The sequence below is a fragment of the Saccostrea cucullata genome, unplaced genomic scaffold, assembly GCF_032062105.1.
Source record: "Saccostrea cucullata isolate Sc308-1 unplaced genomic scaffold, CSIRO_AGI_Scuc_v1 ctg3524, whole genome shotgun sequence".
In the NCBI taxonomy this organism is placed as follows: domain Eukaryota; kingdom Metazoa; phylum Mollusca; class Bivalvia; order Ostreida; family Ostreidae; genus Saccostrea; species Saccostrea cuccullata.
Genome location: NW_026921010.1, coordinates 87,161 through 102,117, shown reverse-complemented (window position 1 = coordinate 102,117; position 14,957 = coordinate 87,161). Strand labels below are relative to the sequence as shown.

The window sequence follows — 14,957 nt, the reverse complement described above, 5'->3', positions numbered from 1 at the left end:
TGTAAATTAAAATACTCAATTTATATATCAAATGAGATTTTTCTTAATATCTGACGCTATAGGCATTCTGTCCGCCTTACATTGTATCCGCCCATCTTGTTTGTTCCTTGTCTGTCGTCGTCATTATAAACTTTTCTCGTTTTAATCTTTTCAAGAGACACTGGGACATTCCAACCAAACTTGCCACAAAGTATCCATTCTTGAAGGGCAAATGTTTGACCAAATGGAGGAGCATGCCTTCTTCCAAGGAGAGATTATTATTAATTAATGGAAAATTGATGGCATCTTTCAAAAATCTTCTTCTCAAGTACCACTGGCCAGGAATGATGAATCGCATTAATGAGGAATTATCCTCAGGTAGTGTAGATTCAAGTTTATCAAATTACGAAGCCCGGGGTAGGACGGGGCAACAATGGCCAATCAATGTTTTAGATAGATTTATAAAGAGATCTCGAAAATCTTTAAAAATATTCTTCTCAAGAACCATTGGGACAGGAAAAATGATACTCATATTCAGAGCTCCAGATAATTTTTTACCCCAAAGTGTATTTACTCCCTGATTTTCAAATCAATGCAGATTTTGATTTTCAGCAAAATGATTGAAGAGTATTTTTTATGTAGAAATGTTTTGACCTCTATTTTGAGCTTGTTATCGAAGTATGCGTTTTTTGAAGAGGAAAAAAAAACTTCAAAGGTCAGTTCCTGCAAATATTTAAATAAATTTTGTAAATACCAACGAGACAATTTGGTGAGTTTGGGAAGCATTCATTTTTGACAAGGAAGATTATACAATAGGTCAAGGTCATTGCACCATAGAGTTAGGGACGCAGATAAATTTTCCTTCATTTAAGACATCGTATCAAGAGTAAAGTGAAAGAATCTTCGTTAATATGGAAAGTTGAGAGAGATGAAAAATTGGACCCATAGTAAAAAAAAAGTTATGTCTAGTGCATAGTCTTTCTACACAGAAATTAATTTTACTCTAAATCTCCTATTCTTCCTCCTGAAATGGGGATCGTCGTCGACATTACTAGAATATTCGTAGTCACTAAAAGGCTTTTAAATCTGTACTTTGATTTGAGAAAAATCAAACACTGTGTTAACCTCGATTCGTATTATTAAGGACGTCGTACCTGTTTTCCTCAACTTGTTGTACGCAGTTAGCGGCAGTACTTTCGTGGTGTAATGCGTATCTATGATTGCTAATGCGTAATTGTACGCGCTATTTTAATTTTCAATGCGTATTTTCTAAAATTTAATGCGTATTTCTGCAAATGCGCACCTTATCTGGAGCTCTGCTCATATTAAATTATCCTCAGATAGTAATATTAAAGTTTGTTCAAATCATGAGCGCCGGGGTTAGGGTTGGGCCACAATAGCCGATCAAAGTTTTACACAGCATATGATAGATATTCCTTTTGTGTACGTCATAATTACAATCAAAGTTCAAGGTCATAATGGATTTTGTGTATGAATTTGCATGTATGTGCCTGTTATGATATGTGCTCTATTATACTTTGTCAAATACATGTATGCTGGATATTGTCAACAGTTATTTCAAATAATCTCTTTTAAGATATCCGACCCACATTAGCTTCTGATTTAATGAAATTGATTGCGTAACAGATATATAACAGCTGCATATATGTATTAAACAGCTGAATACTCAATAAATACAAACATAATCTTCATGTTTTAGTATCAAAATGTAACAGCTGAACTTGACTAAACATATTATCTTTCCGGTCTTTGAAGATTTATCTCCCTCTGATATTACTTAATTTAAATCAATTCTCAAAAGAATATCTAGTGAAATTGTAGTTTTCAATCATTTTAAAATAATGACCGTTTAAACTGTTCCGTGTCGCAGTAGACGTAATCAGAGAAAAAGACCCCTCACTGCTCAATGTCTTTGAGTATCCGTAACCTGTACGTGGACTTTATCAACAAACTAAGCTTATGAAGTAAAATATGAACCAAAAGTATTTATTAAGTTAATTTAGGCATGAATAAGTTTACAGGATACGATTAGTAGGCCTTTCAACTGCCGCTAGGGGTCGGTTTTATTAAGGAATCACAGTCTAGATTTGAGGGTATGCCAGGGCATCAACAATAGTGGGAAACATGGGATAATTTTAGCATAACGGGCTTCGCCCGTTATGCAAATTATCCCATGTTTCCCACTATTGTTGATGTCCCTGGCATACCCTCAAAACTAGACAGTGATTCCTTATATTTCCATTTTTACTTGAAATAACCATCTTAAAATAAATCGAAATACCGTCTAATTGAGTAGATTCGGAATGCACAAGGCCCCATGACGTCAAATTTTACTATTAAAAAATAGTCCCAAAAAAAACAAAACAAATTTATTGACTATTAATATTTACCGTAGTCAAATATCAACATTTATAAAATTAACAACAAAAGAATTTTAAATGATGATCAAAGTAATCTTGTTGACTTTAATTATATATGTGACCTAGATTTAGGTTGTCGGAAGCACGAACATAAATAGGCACTATGTCACTTCTCCGCCGCCATATTGAATGCAATGTTGCTGAAACGGGAGCTGGTCAGCATGGTCAGGCAACCGATTTGTATGGATGTTATAATAACAGAAGTTGAGTTGCTTAAGAAGTCGGATGGTAAAGACTAAGGGACTATGTCTGTATCATATGATGGAGTACGTGCAGATCCATGTGGCAATGTCAATTTCTCCACGTGTCTGTTACGGAAGTGGTGTTCTCGGACTCGCGAGGCCTCGGTCATAGTGGACAGCGTTGCACTAGTGATTTGCTTTCGAGCCGAAGATTGCAGTTATAAGCGTATAAGAAAGTCATTAAATTTATACAGCTGGGGATTCAAGATGACTTCGTTATAACCGTAAATTCGCAATATCCGTGTTCGTACTAAACGAGTTTTGCTGTAGCTTGGTTGTTAGATTACCATTAGTGTCTTTTTCAAGTAAAATATCCAAGTATGAAGCAGAGGTTTTGGACTCTGTGGTATCTTTTATCTCAAGCTCACCAGGATATATCGTGTCGACGTAGGAATGGAAATTATCATTATTAATTGACAATACGTCGTCGATATATCTAAATGTCGAGTTGAAGGCCACAGCAAGTGTTTTATTCTTTTCACGTAAAAGATTTTGCATAAATTCTGCTTCACATGAATACAAAAATAAGTCTGCTAATAACGGAGCGCAATTTGTGCCCATGGGAATTCCAATAGACTGTTGGAATACCTTATCTCCAAAAACCACAAAGATATTGTCAATCAGAAACTCAAGCATCTTCTTGATGTCAACTTCAGAGTACTTGTGTGTGCAATCAGAATCTGTTTTAACAAAATAATTTTTCAAATGACCAATGACGAGGTAAGTAAACTTACGAGTTCCATTTTTGTTGAAGAAGCAGCTGTCAATGATATCAAAAAGCCTGGATTTTAATTTGTCGTGGGGAATTGTTGTGTATAAAGTTGAAAAGTCGTAAGTTTTTATGCTGTTGATTTTTGTAAAGTCTTGTGATTTCAAATTGTCCAAAAGTTCTTTAGAATTTTTAAGTATCCACATCTGATTTACACCACTTCTTGAATATATAGTTGTACAGTAGTCCTGAAGTTTTTCCTTCACTACTGTCAATATTTTAGTGAGAAGTAACGAAAGAGGCTTGGTTGAACATTTACTGGAACCTGCAATGTATCTTTGTTTGTAAGGATTCTTATGAAGTTTCGGAATCCAATATATATAAGGTAGTTCAAATTCATTTTGGCTCTGTGGAATATTAAAAGTATTCAAAGCTGACAGGTGATTTTGAAGAATTTCCTCCTTAGAAAGAGAAGTATATGTATAAGTAGGATTACCACTTGTAGAATTAAATCCAAGTTCTTCTAGAATGCAATTTATATAATGAGCCTTACAAACGAAGACAATGTTGTTACCTGCTTTGTCGGCAGGAACCAGTACGTACTGATCGTGTAATCTATCTAATTCTTTTTTTCACTTCTGGTTTATTGAACACAGAAGGATAGATGGTTTTCATTTTGCCCCTCAGTCTTTTAATATGTGACTTTAACATGGATCTGATACATTTAATCCATTCTGACAAGGTGTCAATGTCTTCTTTTTCATATCTAGCCCATCGTCTGGCGTAATTTTCAACAGAATCCATAATATTTATGAAATTCCGACGCCAGTTGAAGGATCGGGGTTCCCTATATTTAGGACCTTTTAAAATAAGTGATCTAAGGTCCTCATTACGAACTATTTTTACGTCACCTGTAATAACGTGTCCAGCAGGAGTATAGTTATAGGGCGAAAAAGAACATGAACACGAAAGGGGATTATTTTTCAGATAGTCGATATCCAGGTCATGTAAAGTGTTTTTGTACTTGAAAAGTTTGGGTTTTTATTAAGTACTGGTACTAAATAATTAATACTATAATCACGTGCAAGCATACAATGTCAAAAAAACCGAAAATATTTTTCAACTTTGTTTTCATCCTTGAATCAAGGCATATTCCAATGTTACATGGTTGTAAATTATTCAATTCGATAAATTCGAGTTTACAAATAAATAAAATGCATTAACGTAGAAATCTGTATGCCATATTTTAAGAATTTATCTTCTTAATTTTGCAAACTTAATTCTTATTTGAGAAAAGTCCTTTCACCGGACGTTTGGGCTTTTATTAAGTACTGGTACTAAATAATTAATACTATAATCACGTGCAAGCATACAATGTCAAAAAACCGAAAATATTTTTCAACTTTGTTTTCATTTATTCTCATCAAGGAATACAAAATTTGCAACTTGAACTGAAATGAATTATTCCTGGAATATTGGAATAGGTCTTGTTTTCCTCAGACAAATACTTTCAATTCTTTTCTTTGACATGTGGTGATCTGTTTGGCTCAATATTATCTGCAGTATCCCGGTGGTGAACCATTACCTTGTCTGTATAGGTGAGGTTGTCCAGAAAGTTGTCCTGAATATTGTCCGAAGGATCGTTGTTCGTGGTTAATTCTTATTTGTTGCTGTCCATAATTAATTATAACTGTCGAAGCAGGCAATTTGTGTTTTCGGCGACCTTAAAAATGTTAAAGAAATTGTTTAATGCTTATTCAGTATATGAATTTTGTGACACATTCAGGTTTGGCTATTTAACTCGACGAGACCGTAGGAGGCCTAATCTAAAAGTAATGTTTCTACCCCAATAACATTTTTAGTAAAGAAATATCAACAAATGTTTCAATTTTATTCAATTATCTTGTTTGACGTTTGTCTAAAAGAGCATACGGAAACATGTATTTAAATAAAGATATAAACACAGGTGTTTCTTAATTTTTTTACAGACCAGGAAATTCACATTACTTTTTTGGAACTAATACTCGTTTTCAGATAATCTGAAAATAGATTATTTCCCCAATCCTATTTTAATCTCCATGGATTACTTTTATATAATTATATAATATTTGACTGACAATTTGACTAAATCATAGCTATCAGCTTAATGTCATTCTGCTTTATATGTATTAATGTTCTTGAATTGAACCATTTTGGAAGTACGTCATAACCCAAGATGACAGCTGTCTCTGTGGCAACGCACTTTGAATAAAAATTTCAAAGTGCGTTAAATTTGGACAAAATCAACGCACTTTAAAAGAAATTTCAAAGTGAGTTAAATTTAGGACACACTCAACGCATTTTTTTCAAAGTATGTTAAGAGTGTACGTAACATTTCGTACCACGGGGACATTTGACTCACTTTGAAAATAAAATTGTATAAAACAAAAAAATCTAGCCTTAGACTTTAGCACTTGAGAGAATTAATTTGAAATATTTATATCTTTAAAATTTACATGTACTCATTTTACCTCATTGAGAACAATTAATAAGTGTCACTCGTTTTTCTAATATATACTGTAAACGTGGAAAACATAACGGTGTTTTTAATTTCACTATGTTCACGATTTAAGAATTTTCCGCGAACTTTAAACCATCGTGATTATTATTTCACGTCATTTCTACCTAAAAACAGTCATGGTACATAAATATATACAAACGATTCTCCGTGAAATTAAAACCACCGTGAAAAGTAACTTTCTAACAAATCGTGAAAATTTAGACACGTGAAATTAAAGACGTCTACAGTATTGTACATAGCCGTCGGTAGCAAATGGAAAGTGGACCCCCCCCCCCCCCCCCCCTAGGTTAGCCCAATATTCAATGCCTACATAATGTATACCTTTGCAAAACATTTGTGTGCCTAAGTCCTTCCGGTGCTCATGTAACACCCAAATATATGTATTTGTATGACTGCTTTGACGTTGAAAACTTTCAATAATTTTTAGTTTACATAAAATGTATTCAAAGTGGAAAAAAGTTATACCAGTTAAACATTTAAGAGAGAAAAAAATTTCAAAGAATATAAAAAAAAATCGCTCACTTTCACATCCTGAAGAGACCTCATCACCGAAGAGTTATCAAACAGGTTCAATTATTTATCATACATGTACCCAATATTTGCTCGAAAATTGACCAATTTTCAATATGCGTTGATTTGGCGTACAGCGGGGGCATGAATAGTTTACACTGGATGTATCTTTGGAAAAAAAAACGTGCCGCTATGCAAAACAGCAAACTCAACTGGAATTATTAAGGAATATTAACATTTCCAATGTCTTGTCCGAGATAAAATTACAAATTGCAAATGTAATATATTTCCCCCATCAATGTATTGGCGCAGTTTAAAAAAAAAACACGTGCAGGGCTGAACAAAAAGCTAGACAAAAGCTGGGCTTGGAGCACGTGCGTTTGCAGAATCAAATTATCATGCAACCCAATCGATTGATCTCATCATGAAATCGAAAAATAAGACAGTTATTCCTAAAATAAGTGTCTTAGTTTTTGATTTCATGATGTGATCAATCGATTGGCTTGCGTGATAATTTGTATAAACGCTGCAGCCGTTTATGCATAAGATTATCACGCAAGGGAATCGATCGATTATTATCATGAGATTAGAAAATATGACAGTTATCCTTATATTTACATGCCCTTGATTCCGCTAATGCACCTGTTACAAGCCTTGCTTTTGTCTCTTTTTGTCCCACCCCGCACGTGACTTTTTAACCGCACCTATTTAAGAACAATGTGCATTTATGTAGAAATACAGTATACATGACTGTATTTTAAAAGTATTAGTAGTTTTATCTCGAAAAATACACATGATACATTAATGCAAATCGTGATCGGGCCATTAAACTTCATATTTCCTGGTCATCGGCAAGCTTTTCATCATAATCTACCTCTTTGGATACCTAGTGTTTTTTCCCGCAATATAGTTATCGTTCGTTAAAAGAAAACTCCTCAGAGTAGTCAACGTAACAATAGACTGGTTTACGTAACAAAATTGTTGATGAGAAATGTGTCAAAAAGTTTGAGGGACTTTTACGTTAAAATTGAAAGTAAATTTGAGAGAAGTGCTGAATTTGAAAGTTTATTTTTGCTTGTTTCGGTATAATACCGTAAAATATGCAATGTATTAATGTTCGGGAAACCACTGTATATAAAGTGCTAATCGAAAATCTACTTGATTTGGATCACTAGCTATATTTGTTTGGGTCATTCGAAGTTTCTGTCTGCACATTTAGACAAAAAATGTGCTTTTATATACGTTTTCTTACTGATAATGAAATTACTTCAACCAATATGAGACTTCTTGTTATATTTAAAGATTATCATTTTTTTGTTTCATCTACCCCACCATAAACATCGATAGCACGCGTTTTTCACGCATCTAATGGTCATTTTTCGACTAATCATCCTCTGGAATGGACTGTTGATATTATTTCAAAAAACATTTATTGAAATGTTTAATATGAATCTTTATCAAACGTAAGCTATCAAATTCGACCCCAAGGTCTTCTTTATAACCTGGCAATTACATCAAATATGCACCTACCCAACTTTTCCAGAGCTATATTATGTTTGCGTAGAAAATATCCAGAAAGCTATCTTTGTTGTCATGACAGCTATACTTTTTTCGAGTATACATATAGCATTTAGGCCTAGTGCAATAAGTACTGTACAATATTTTCTTCCCCAGACTCCTCTTACATTTCAACAATGGCCCAGTCCGTAGGAGGTCCATGTGTCATATGCTCATCTTAAGCATTTTATGCTCAATCGGTGAGTGTGATACATATGCATTTATATAAATTATAGAAAAAGTAGTGTGGCCTCTTGGTAAGTTACTTAGGAGAGTACAAACACACAGGCACCTGACGTTACTTATTTTTCTTTTAATAAAATAAATTATAGGGGTCCCTATTTATAACATTTTGAACCTTTCGTGACAGTATCTTTTTAAATTTCTAATGGAACTGTAATGACGTTTTTATGTCTTTTCTTTGTTTAGTTCCATTTTTTCATTCCGGAATAAAGGATTGCTCAAGCATAAATTTCTTCGGGAAATGGGAGGGGGTTACATTGTTGTCCATAACACTAAAAGATCTCAACACAAAAATCCTATTTTATGGTTGGGGATGGAGTCGGCTTAATTGGTGGACAAGCTACATTCTTCCATATATATTCTCATTTTACCTATCAACTTATGACAGTCATTCATCCAAAAAAAAAAAAAAAAAAAAACATACCAAATTAAGAATTTTCATTTTGTTCACCAATTTACATGTAATATTGTAAAATTTTAAAGATCGATTTCAACTCTTAGACTTTACATATACACATGGTTTTGTAAATATTTAGTAGTATATATATGCATTCAAAGTTTTGATTTGATAATTTAATGATTAATTAAAACGCATTCAACTTCAAATCTTGATGCCGCTTCGTTCATTTACTAATTTCAATTCAGCCAAATAAGCGTTAAGAAGAGATTGCATGAAATATTTTTAAAATTTTTATGTAATAAAAAGAAAACAAATGGTTACCACATTTTTCAAAGAAATACATGGATCTTTTTACATAGAAATCATAACATATCCCTGAAAATCAGTGAACTTCCGTAACTACAGACACGTGCCATAAGTATTCGGTCAACATGGCGATTTGTTTACGCTTGAAAACGAAAGTACATACTTTGAGTCTCTTGTTTTTGTATATACACGTCATCGATTACGAAGTATTATAAATTTAGATGTTTAGTCACATGATGTATCACATGATAATTTGTTGTCGTCTGTAGTTAGCGAAAGCTGTCAGAATTACGAATTTGAAAATATGGGTCGAAAAGGGCAGGAGCTTGGGACGGAGGCGAAATATATCATTATAGATTTGATACAGAGTGGTCTTTCCCGTCACAAGGTCAGTGAGATGTTGAAAATTCCAAAGTCAACAGTTATTGAGGTCGCACGAAAGTTTTTTGCCACAGGGTCAGTGGAAAACAAATCAAGAAGTGGGCGGCCGGCAAAAATGAAAGAAAGGGATTACCTTGGTTTAGAAAGGCTTGTGAAAACGCATCGTCGGGAGTCTTTAATTGATATAACATCAAAATTTAATGAAGGCAGGACTGAAAGTGAAACTGTAAGTAAGCGGACTATTCAGCGTCATTTGCATAATCATGAATATAGAAGATGTGTAAGTAAACAGAAACTTGTTGTGAAGGAGGTTAACCGACGAAAAAGACTGGCATGGTGCAGAGAGAAAAGGCGGTGGACAGTTCAGAATAACTGGAATAAAGTGATATTCTCTGACGAGAGTAAGATAATGATTGGACATGACCAGCGGGTTCATATTTGGCGCAAGAGGAACGAAGGTTGGCGACCCGATCTTGTGCAACCCCGGACATCGCAACCCAGGTATGAAGTAATGATATGGGGGTGTATCTCTTGGAATGGTGTTGGGACAATTACGCCGGTAAATGGTAACATAAATGCACAAAAATATCAGGACATTCTGGAAGAGAACCTGTGGCCAGTGATTGCTCGACATTTTCCTAGGGGTGGATATTTCTTCCAGGACGACAATGCCCCCGTTCACCGAGCAAGGTCTACTCAAGAATACATTGTCCAGAATGGAATAAACTGCTTAAGTTGGCCTGCCCAGTCGCCAGATATCAACATTATTGAAAACCTTTGGCTATTGATAAAAAGAAAGCTTCAGACATGCATTTCTTTCATTAAATCTAAAGACGATCTCGTGGAGGAAATTCGGGGCATTTGGACAAGCATCCGACCTAACTATGTTCAAAACCTATACAAGTCCATACCAAAGAGAATTTTGAATGTAATCAGGCTCAAGGGACATCTTACGAAGTATTAACAAGTAAGTTTAACATAATTTATATTTTTTATTACTTTATTTCATTACAGCGAATGTTTGAAATTTGACACTTTCGTTTTCAAGCGTAAACAAACCGCCATGTTGACCGAATACTTATGGCACGTGTCTGTATATTCTTTTATCGTAGACTGACTGTTAAGAGTTTGCGTTTCTTGGGAAGGAGGGAGGGGGGGGGAGTTATTTTGATATAATTACTTTAATATTCTTAAATTTTAGTGAATTTGAAAAAAATTATCAGGTCTTGATCCCCTAACCTTTATCCGCTTTTCTGGATCTGTCTGTGGGAATATAATGCCATATTTTAATTAAACTTTTATATTCATAGATTCTGTTTCAGATTCTTAGTTTTAAGTTCTGATGTCTGATGATAGTGTGAAAATAGGTGAAGTATTACAAAAGTTGCATTATAATCTCTTTATCATAAATTTATAAAAGAGAGAAAAAAAGTGTACAAGGCGAGGACAATCACACGCTCTATGACGGAAAAGTTTTATTTTCTTAAATTATGTTGTCGGTAATGTCATCTTCAACATATTAGATTCATATATTGTTCTGAAAGGCATATTGATTGAAAATTGTTTTTAGACTTATTTAGTCGAAAATGGGTACGTTTATATTAAATGATTCTAGCTATAAAGATTTATTTTTGAATATGAACGGACCAGGTTTCTATTTGGAGTATTGTGTTTAAATTACGGAAAAGTAAATGCACTGTGTTTTTTTAATGGCGTCTGAACCCATTCTATCTAAAAGTTGAATATTTCTGAAATGAAAAAAAAAGTTAGGATAATGAGCATTGATTTATGTCGAAAAATCCACAAACAATACAAACATGTGGGCAGGGCATAAATACGCCCCCCCCCCCCGAATACCAGAGATCCAGAGATTGGAACGGGTGCCTAGAGGAGTAACCATCCCTTGTTGATCGGTCACACACGCTGTGAGTCCTATGTATTGATCAAGTGAACGGAACATTTCGTAATCAAATTTAGTATAAAAACAAAGGTCTAACAGTTGAGTGAGAGAAGTAAGCCAAAAAAAAAACGACCCAAGATAAATTTAATGATAGGTTGAAAAACCTTATTTGTCTCAACAAATTCGTTTCTTTTTAGGCAAACTGACACACAAACAACAAGAAGACACCGTAGCATATTGTGGTTAACGCATTCAATCTTACGCCTATCATGAGCTTTGGAAAAAATTCGATTAGTTTGTGAAGCCCTTTTTCCGTTTTACATACCTTTAAAACATAAGTAAAAATATATCACGTGTCAATAAGTTATTTAATGACATAAACTTGAGACAGTGTCTTTGGATTATACTCCCCCTATATACGCCTTCATTCTTTAAGAAGTATTCTACTCAAATCAAACATAGCATTTCTGTATCAATCGTGACAAAACGCAAATCAAGTATCGCACAAACACCAGCAATGATAGCACATTTCAAAATTCTATATTTATTTATTTCTGTTTGACTTCTTTCGACTGATCAATGTTTCTCTTGTGATAATAAATGCCAATACCTTTTTCAAAACTGTTTAAATCGCGATAATTTTATCAAAAAACAATAAATCTTAATTTCATGCAAATCACAAAAAGGATCCGAAAAAAGTATAGCCATCGCAAAAATATGTTGCAAACATAGTATAGCATTCACTCAAAACAAGAATAGCCCAATTTCTCTAAAAAGCGTAATTTATAGAAATCAGATGATGTTTCGTGGGTGAATTGAGGCGAAAACTAAGATACAATAACTTTTACAACAGAATATAGTTTGAAAAATTTAAGAACAATTGAAATAATTCAAAATGAGCGAAAATCAAATTTTAACTTAGTAAATGAGAATGGTATCGAATTTCTAACTTGTTTCAACTTAAAAATTTTCTCAAATAAATTTACGTTGATTCTATAAAGGTTTAATAAGTTTTCTAATTTCTTAAAGTTACTTTTACCCATCTTTTGCCTGCAGCATTTTCTTTTTTACCCATAATGCATCAGAGTACCCAAAGCAATATAGCAAGTGATCCAAATCAAGAAGATTTTCGATTAGCACTTTGTATACAGTGGAAACATGATAAAATGAAAGTAATAAAATTAAATACAACCAAAAATCTAGAGAATTTTAGTGTTTAATATCTTGACCTTTTATTGAACGCTAACTTTGTATTACGTATACAGTAGTATAGGGTTCAATATTATCAGAAAGTGTTTTATGTATATACAAAAGTCGAAGCGTTTGTACGATATTCGAAGCAACTGTTGATCATCTAAAACAACTCCAATATTTAATGTGAGCATGGAGCAGTGTCTTTAGAATATAATCTTTCAATTTCGGTCTCATAAAGTTATAAAGAAGTTCTACAATTTTTCCGGTGACGACTAGACTGTTATGCTTTGGGGCTCTTTCACTTGATTGTAGAACGGGCGTGACGGAGACATCGTCACGTGTTGAAAACTGCCTTCCATAAAAGGTAGTGGTCTCGACCTGTTATAGCAACATTAACATCGGTTGGTTATTTTAGGTGGTTTAACATATAAAACTGATACATACCCAGGCGCGGATCCAGAATTTTTTTCCAGGGGGGGTCCACCTCAGTCAAAAAAAAAATTCCAATCCCAGAGATTTCTTGACAAGCAAAAAAAAAAAAAAAAAAAAAAAAAAAATCGAGCAAACGTCAAAAACCTATTTACTAAGGTTAAATAATACTGTCTGCAGCTGTTAAACTTATTGTAAAATACATGTATACAGCAGACTATTATACATGTACATGTACGTACAGTTACAAAAATACGGCAGACTTACGGTAACATATATAGCAGACGATTATACTTACGGTAACATACACAACAGACGATGCAGCTAATAATTAAAACAACTCCACCAACAAGGGACCCAGCAACTGTTCTGTCAGTATAAGATAAAACAATACTAGTAAAAATTACTGTGATAAAAAAATACTTTTATTGAATACCTTTAACACGATGTTTTGGAGGTCCGTGTTCGTTCCTATTTCATAATGTTTAATGGACTTTTTAGCTCGAATACTGTTCGTTTTCTCCACATACATGTTTTTCACGTTAAGGTTCGATAATGATTGAAATGTATGAATCTAAGTATATAAAGATAAAACCTTGCAAGTTCCTGCATTTGATCAACCAACTCGTGCCAATGTTCACCAAATGAATATAAGTTCAATAATCCTATAATACTCCATTAAAAATATTAGAATTTTATGTTTCATTAAAAAGGGTGTTATGAAAATCATTACATATTTTCCTTTTAATTTCATAAAGAAATACGATGAGAAGATATAAACAATTTGTAAAATTCCATGTTCACAGAGTCCATTCTTCTACTGATAAGGATTTAACTGTATATTGGCTTATATACGCATTTCTATTGCTCTAGCTGAAAAATTTCAATGTAAGGGTGATGGAGAGTTGCTGAAGCGAAATTTCACTACATTATGCCTCAACATGGTCTTACTATCATATGCATTAAGGACAGTCCTTGTACCGTAAGTCCAAGGATGGCTACACTGCTCTTAGAGAAAATTCGACCTAATCATCTGAAAAACGGGCATTTAAAAATGCCAAAGAATAATTCCTTCGCTCAGATCTAGATACTAATGAACCTATTGTATCGTAGAAATTAAGCTGTGCGTGTTGTTTAGCGCAGCCTTGAACGTTTTACTTGAATGGCTGGAAAGGGGGGGGGGGTTAACAGTCATAATTTACTTAGTAAAGTAAACAGATAAACATTTAATACTTTAATAAAATCTCGTGTTCTGTAAAGTGAGTTTAGCCTTACTTTATTCGCTTTTGAATAACAGAAGAAAAAAATTAAACATCTGTATATGACTGCTTGTTGCATTTCTTTTGCGTGTCAGTAAGGAATGTTCATTTAATTTATCTTTGCCTTTAAAATGATTAAATACCTAAGTTGATTACAAATTGAGTAATTTAATATATATTTTTATTCATTTAAATTCAAATCTAAGGTCAGATCATTTCAACTGCAGAAAAATACCATAGAGTGAGAACTCTTTAGTGTGTAGTGTAAAGAAAATTCGATCCCATACCCGATACTGATACAGTTGATGGTTCCAGTGCAGATTGTTCCCAGCGGACAGCAGTAAATAGTCCCCTTACAGCAATGATAGGTAGAATCTTCACAATGGCTATCTGAGTAGCATGCTTTATAACATGAAATACAAATATCACATTCATTATTGACAGTGTGTAACTTTTCAGTGGGCGTGTATGGAACGCCGGGGCTGTCTTATATGACTATTAAATATTATATGCAGTGCTTCCTTTATTATATGCGGTACTATTTTTATTATATGAAGTAGTTTTAACATTATATTGTGTACAACCTTCATTATATGCAGTACTTCTCTCATTATATGATGTAGATATGTCATTATATTATGTACATCTATCATTATATGAAGTGCTTTTAACATTTTATGCGGTAGTTCAAACATTATATGCGGTAGTTCTAACATTATATGCAGTAAACACAACAATATATTATGTACTTCTTACATTATATACAGTACATTCATCATTATGTGTAGTATTTCTGTTATTATGATGATGCTGATCATTAAATATTATGTCCGGTCCAGTAAGCATT

The 14,957-nt window shown here is 33.5% G+C and overlaps 1 protein-coding gene across 2 annotated transcripts in view; it reads right to left on the bottom strand.

Moving 5' to 3' along the window:
* Nucleotides 1-14,957, bottom strand: part of LOC134258961 (nectin-4-like) — a 75,515-nt gene that overhangs the window by 52,054 nt on the left and 8,504 nt on the right. The window contains exons 6-8 of one of the 2 annotated variants that reach the window (XM_062741555.1): nt 14,398-14,512; nt 13,150-13,220; nt 4,682-5,094 (exon numbers count right to left, since the gene is read on the bottom strand). In XM_062741555.1, coding sequence (XP_062597539.1) covers nt 4,925-5,094; nt 13,150-13,220; nt 14,398-14,512 — 356 coding nt within the window. In that variant the 3' untranslated portion in view covers nt 4,682-4,924. Of the gene's footprint in view, nt 1-4,681; nt 5,095-13,149; nt 13,221-14,397; nt 14,513-14,957 lie in introns of those variants that run through there. The other variant, XM_062741554.1, reaches the window with a different exon arrangement.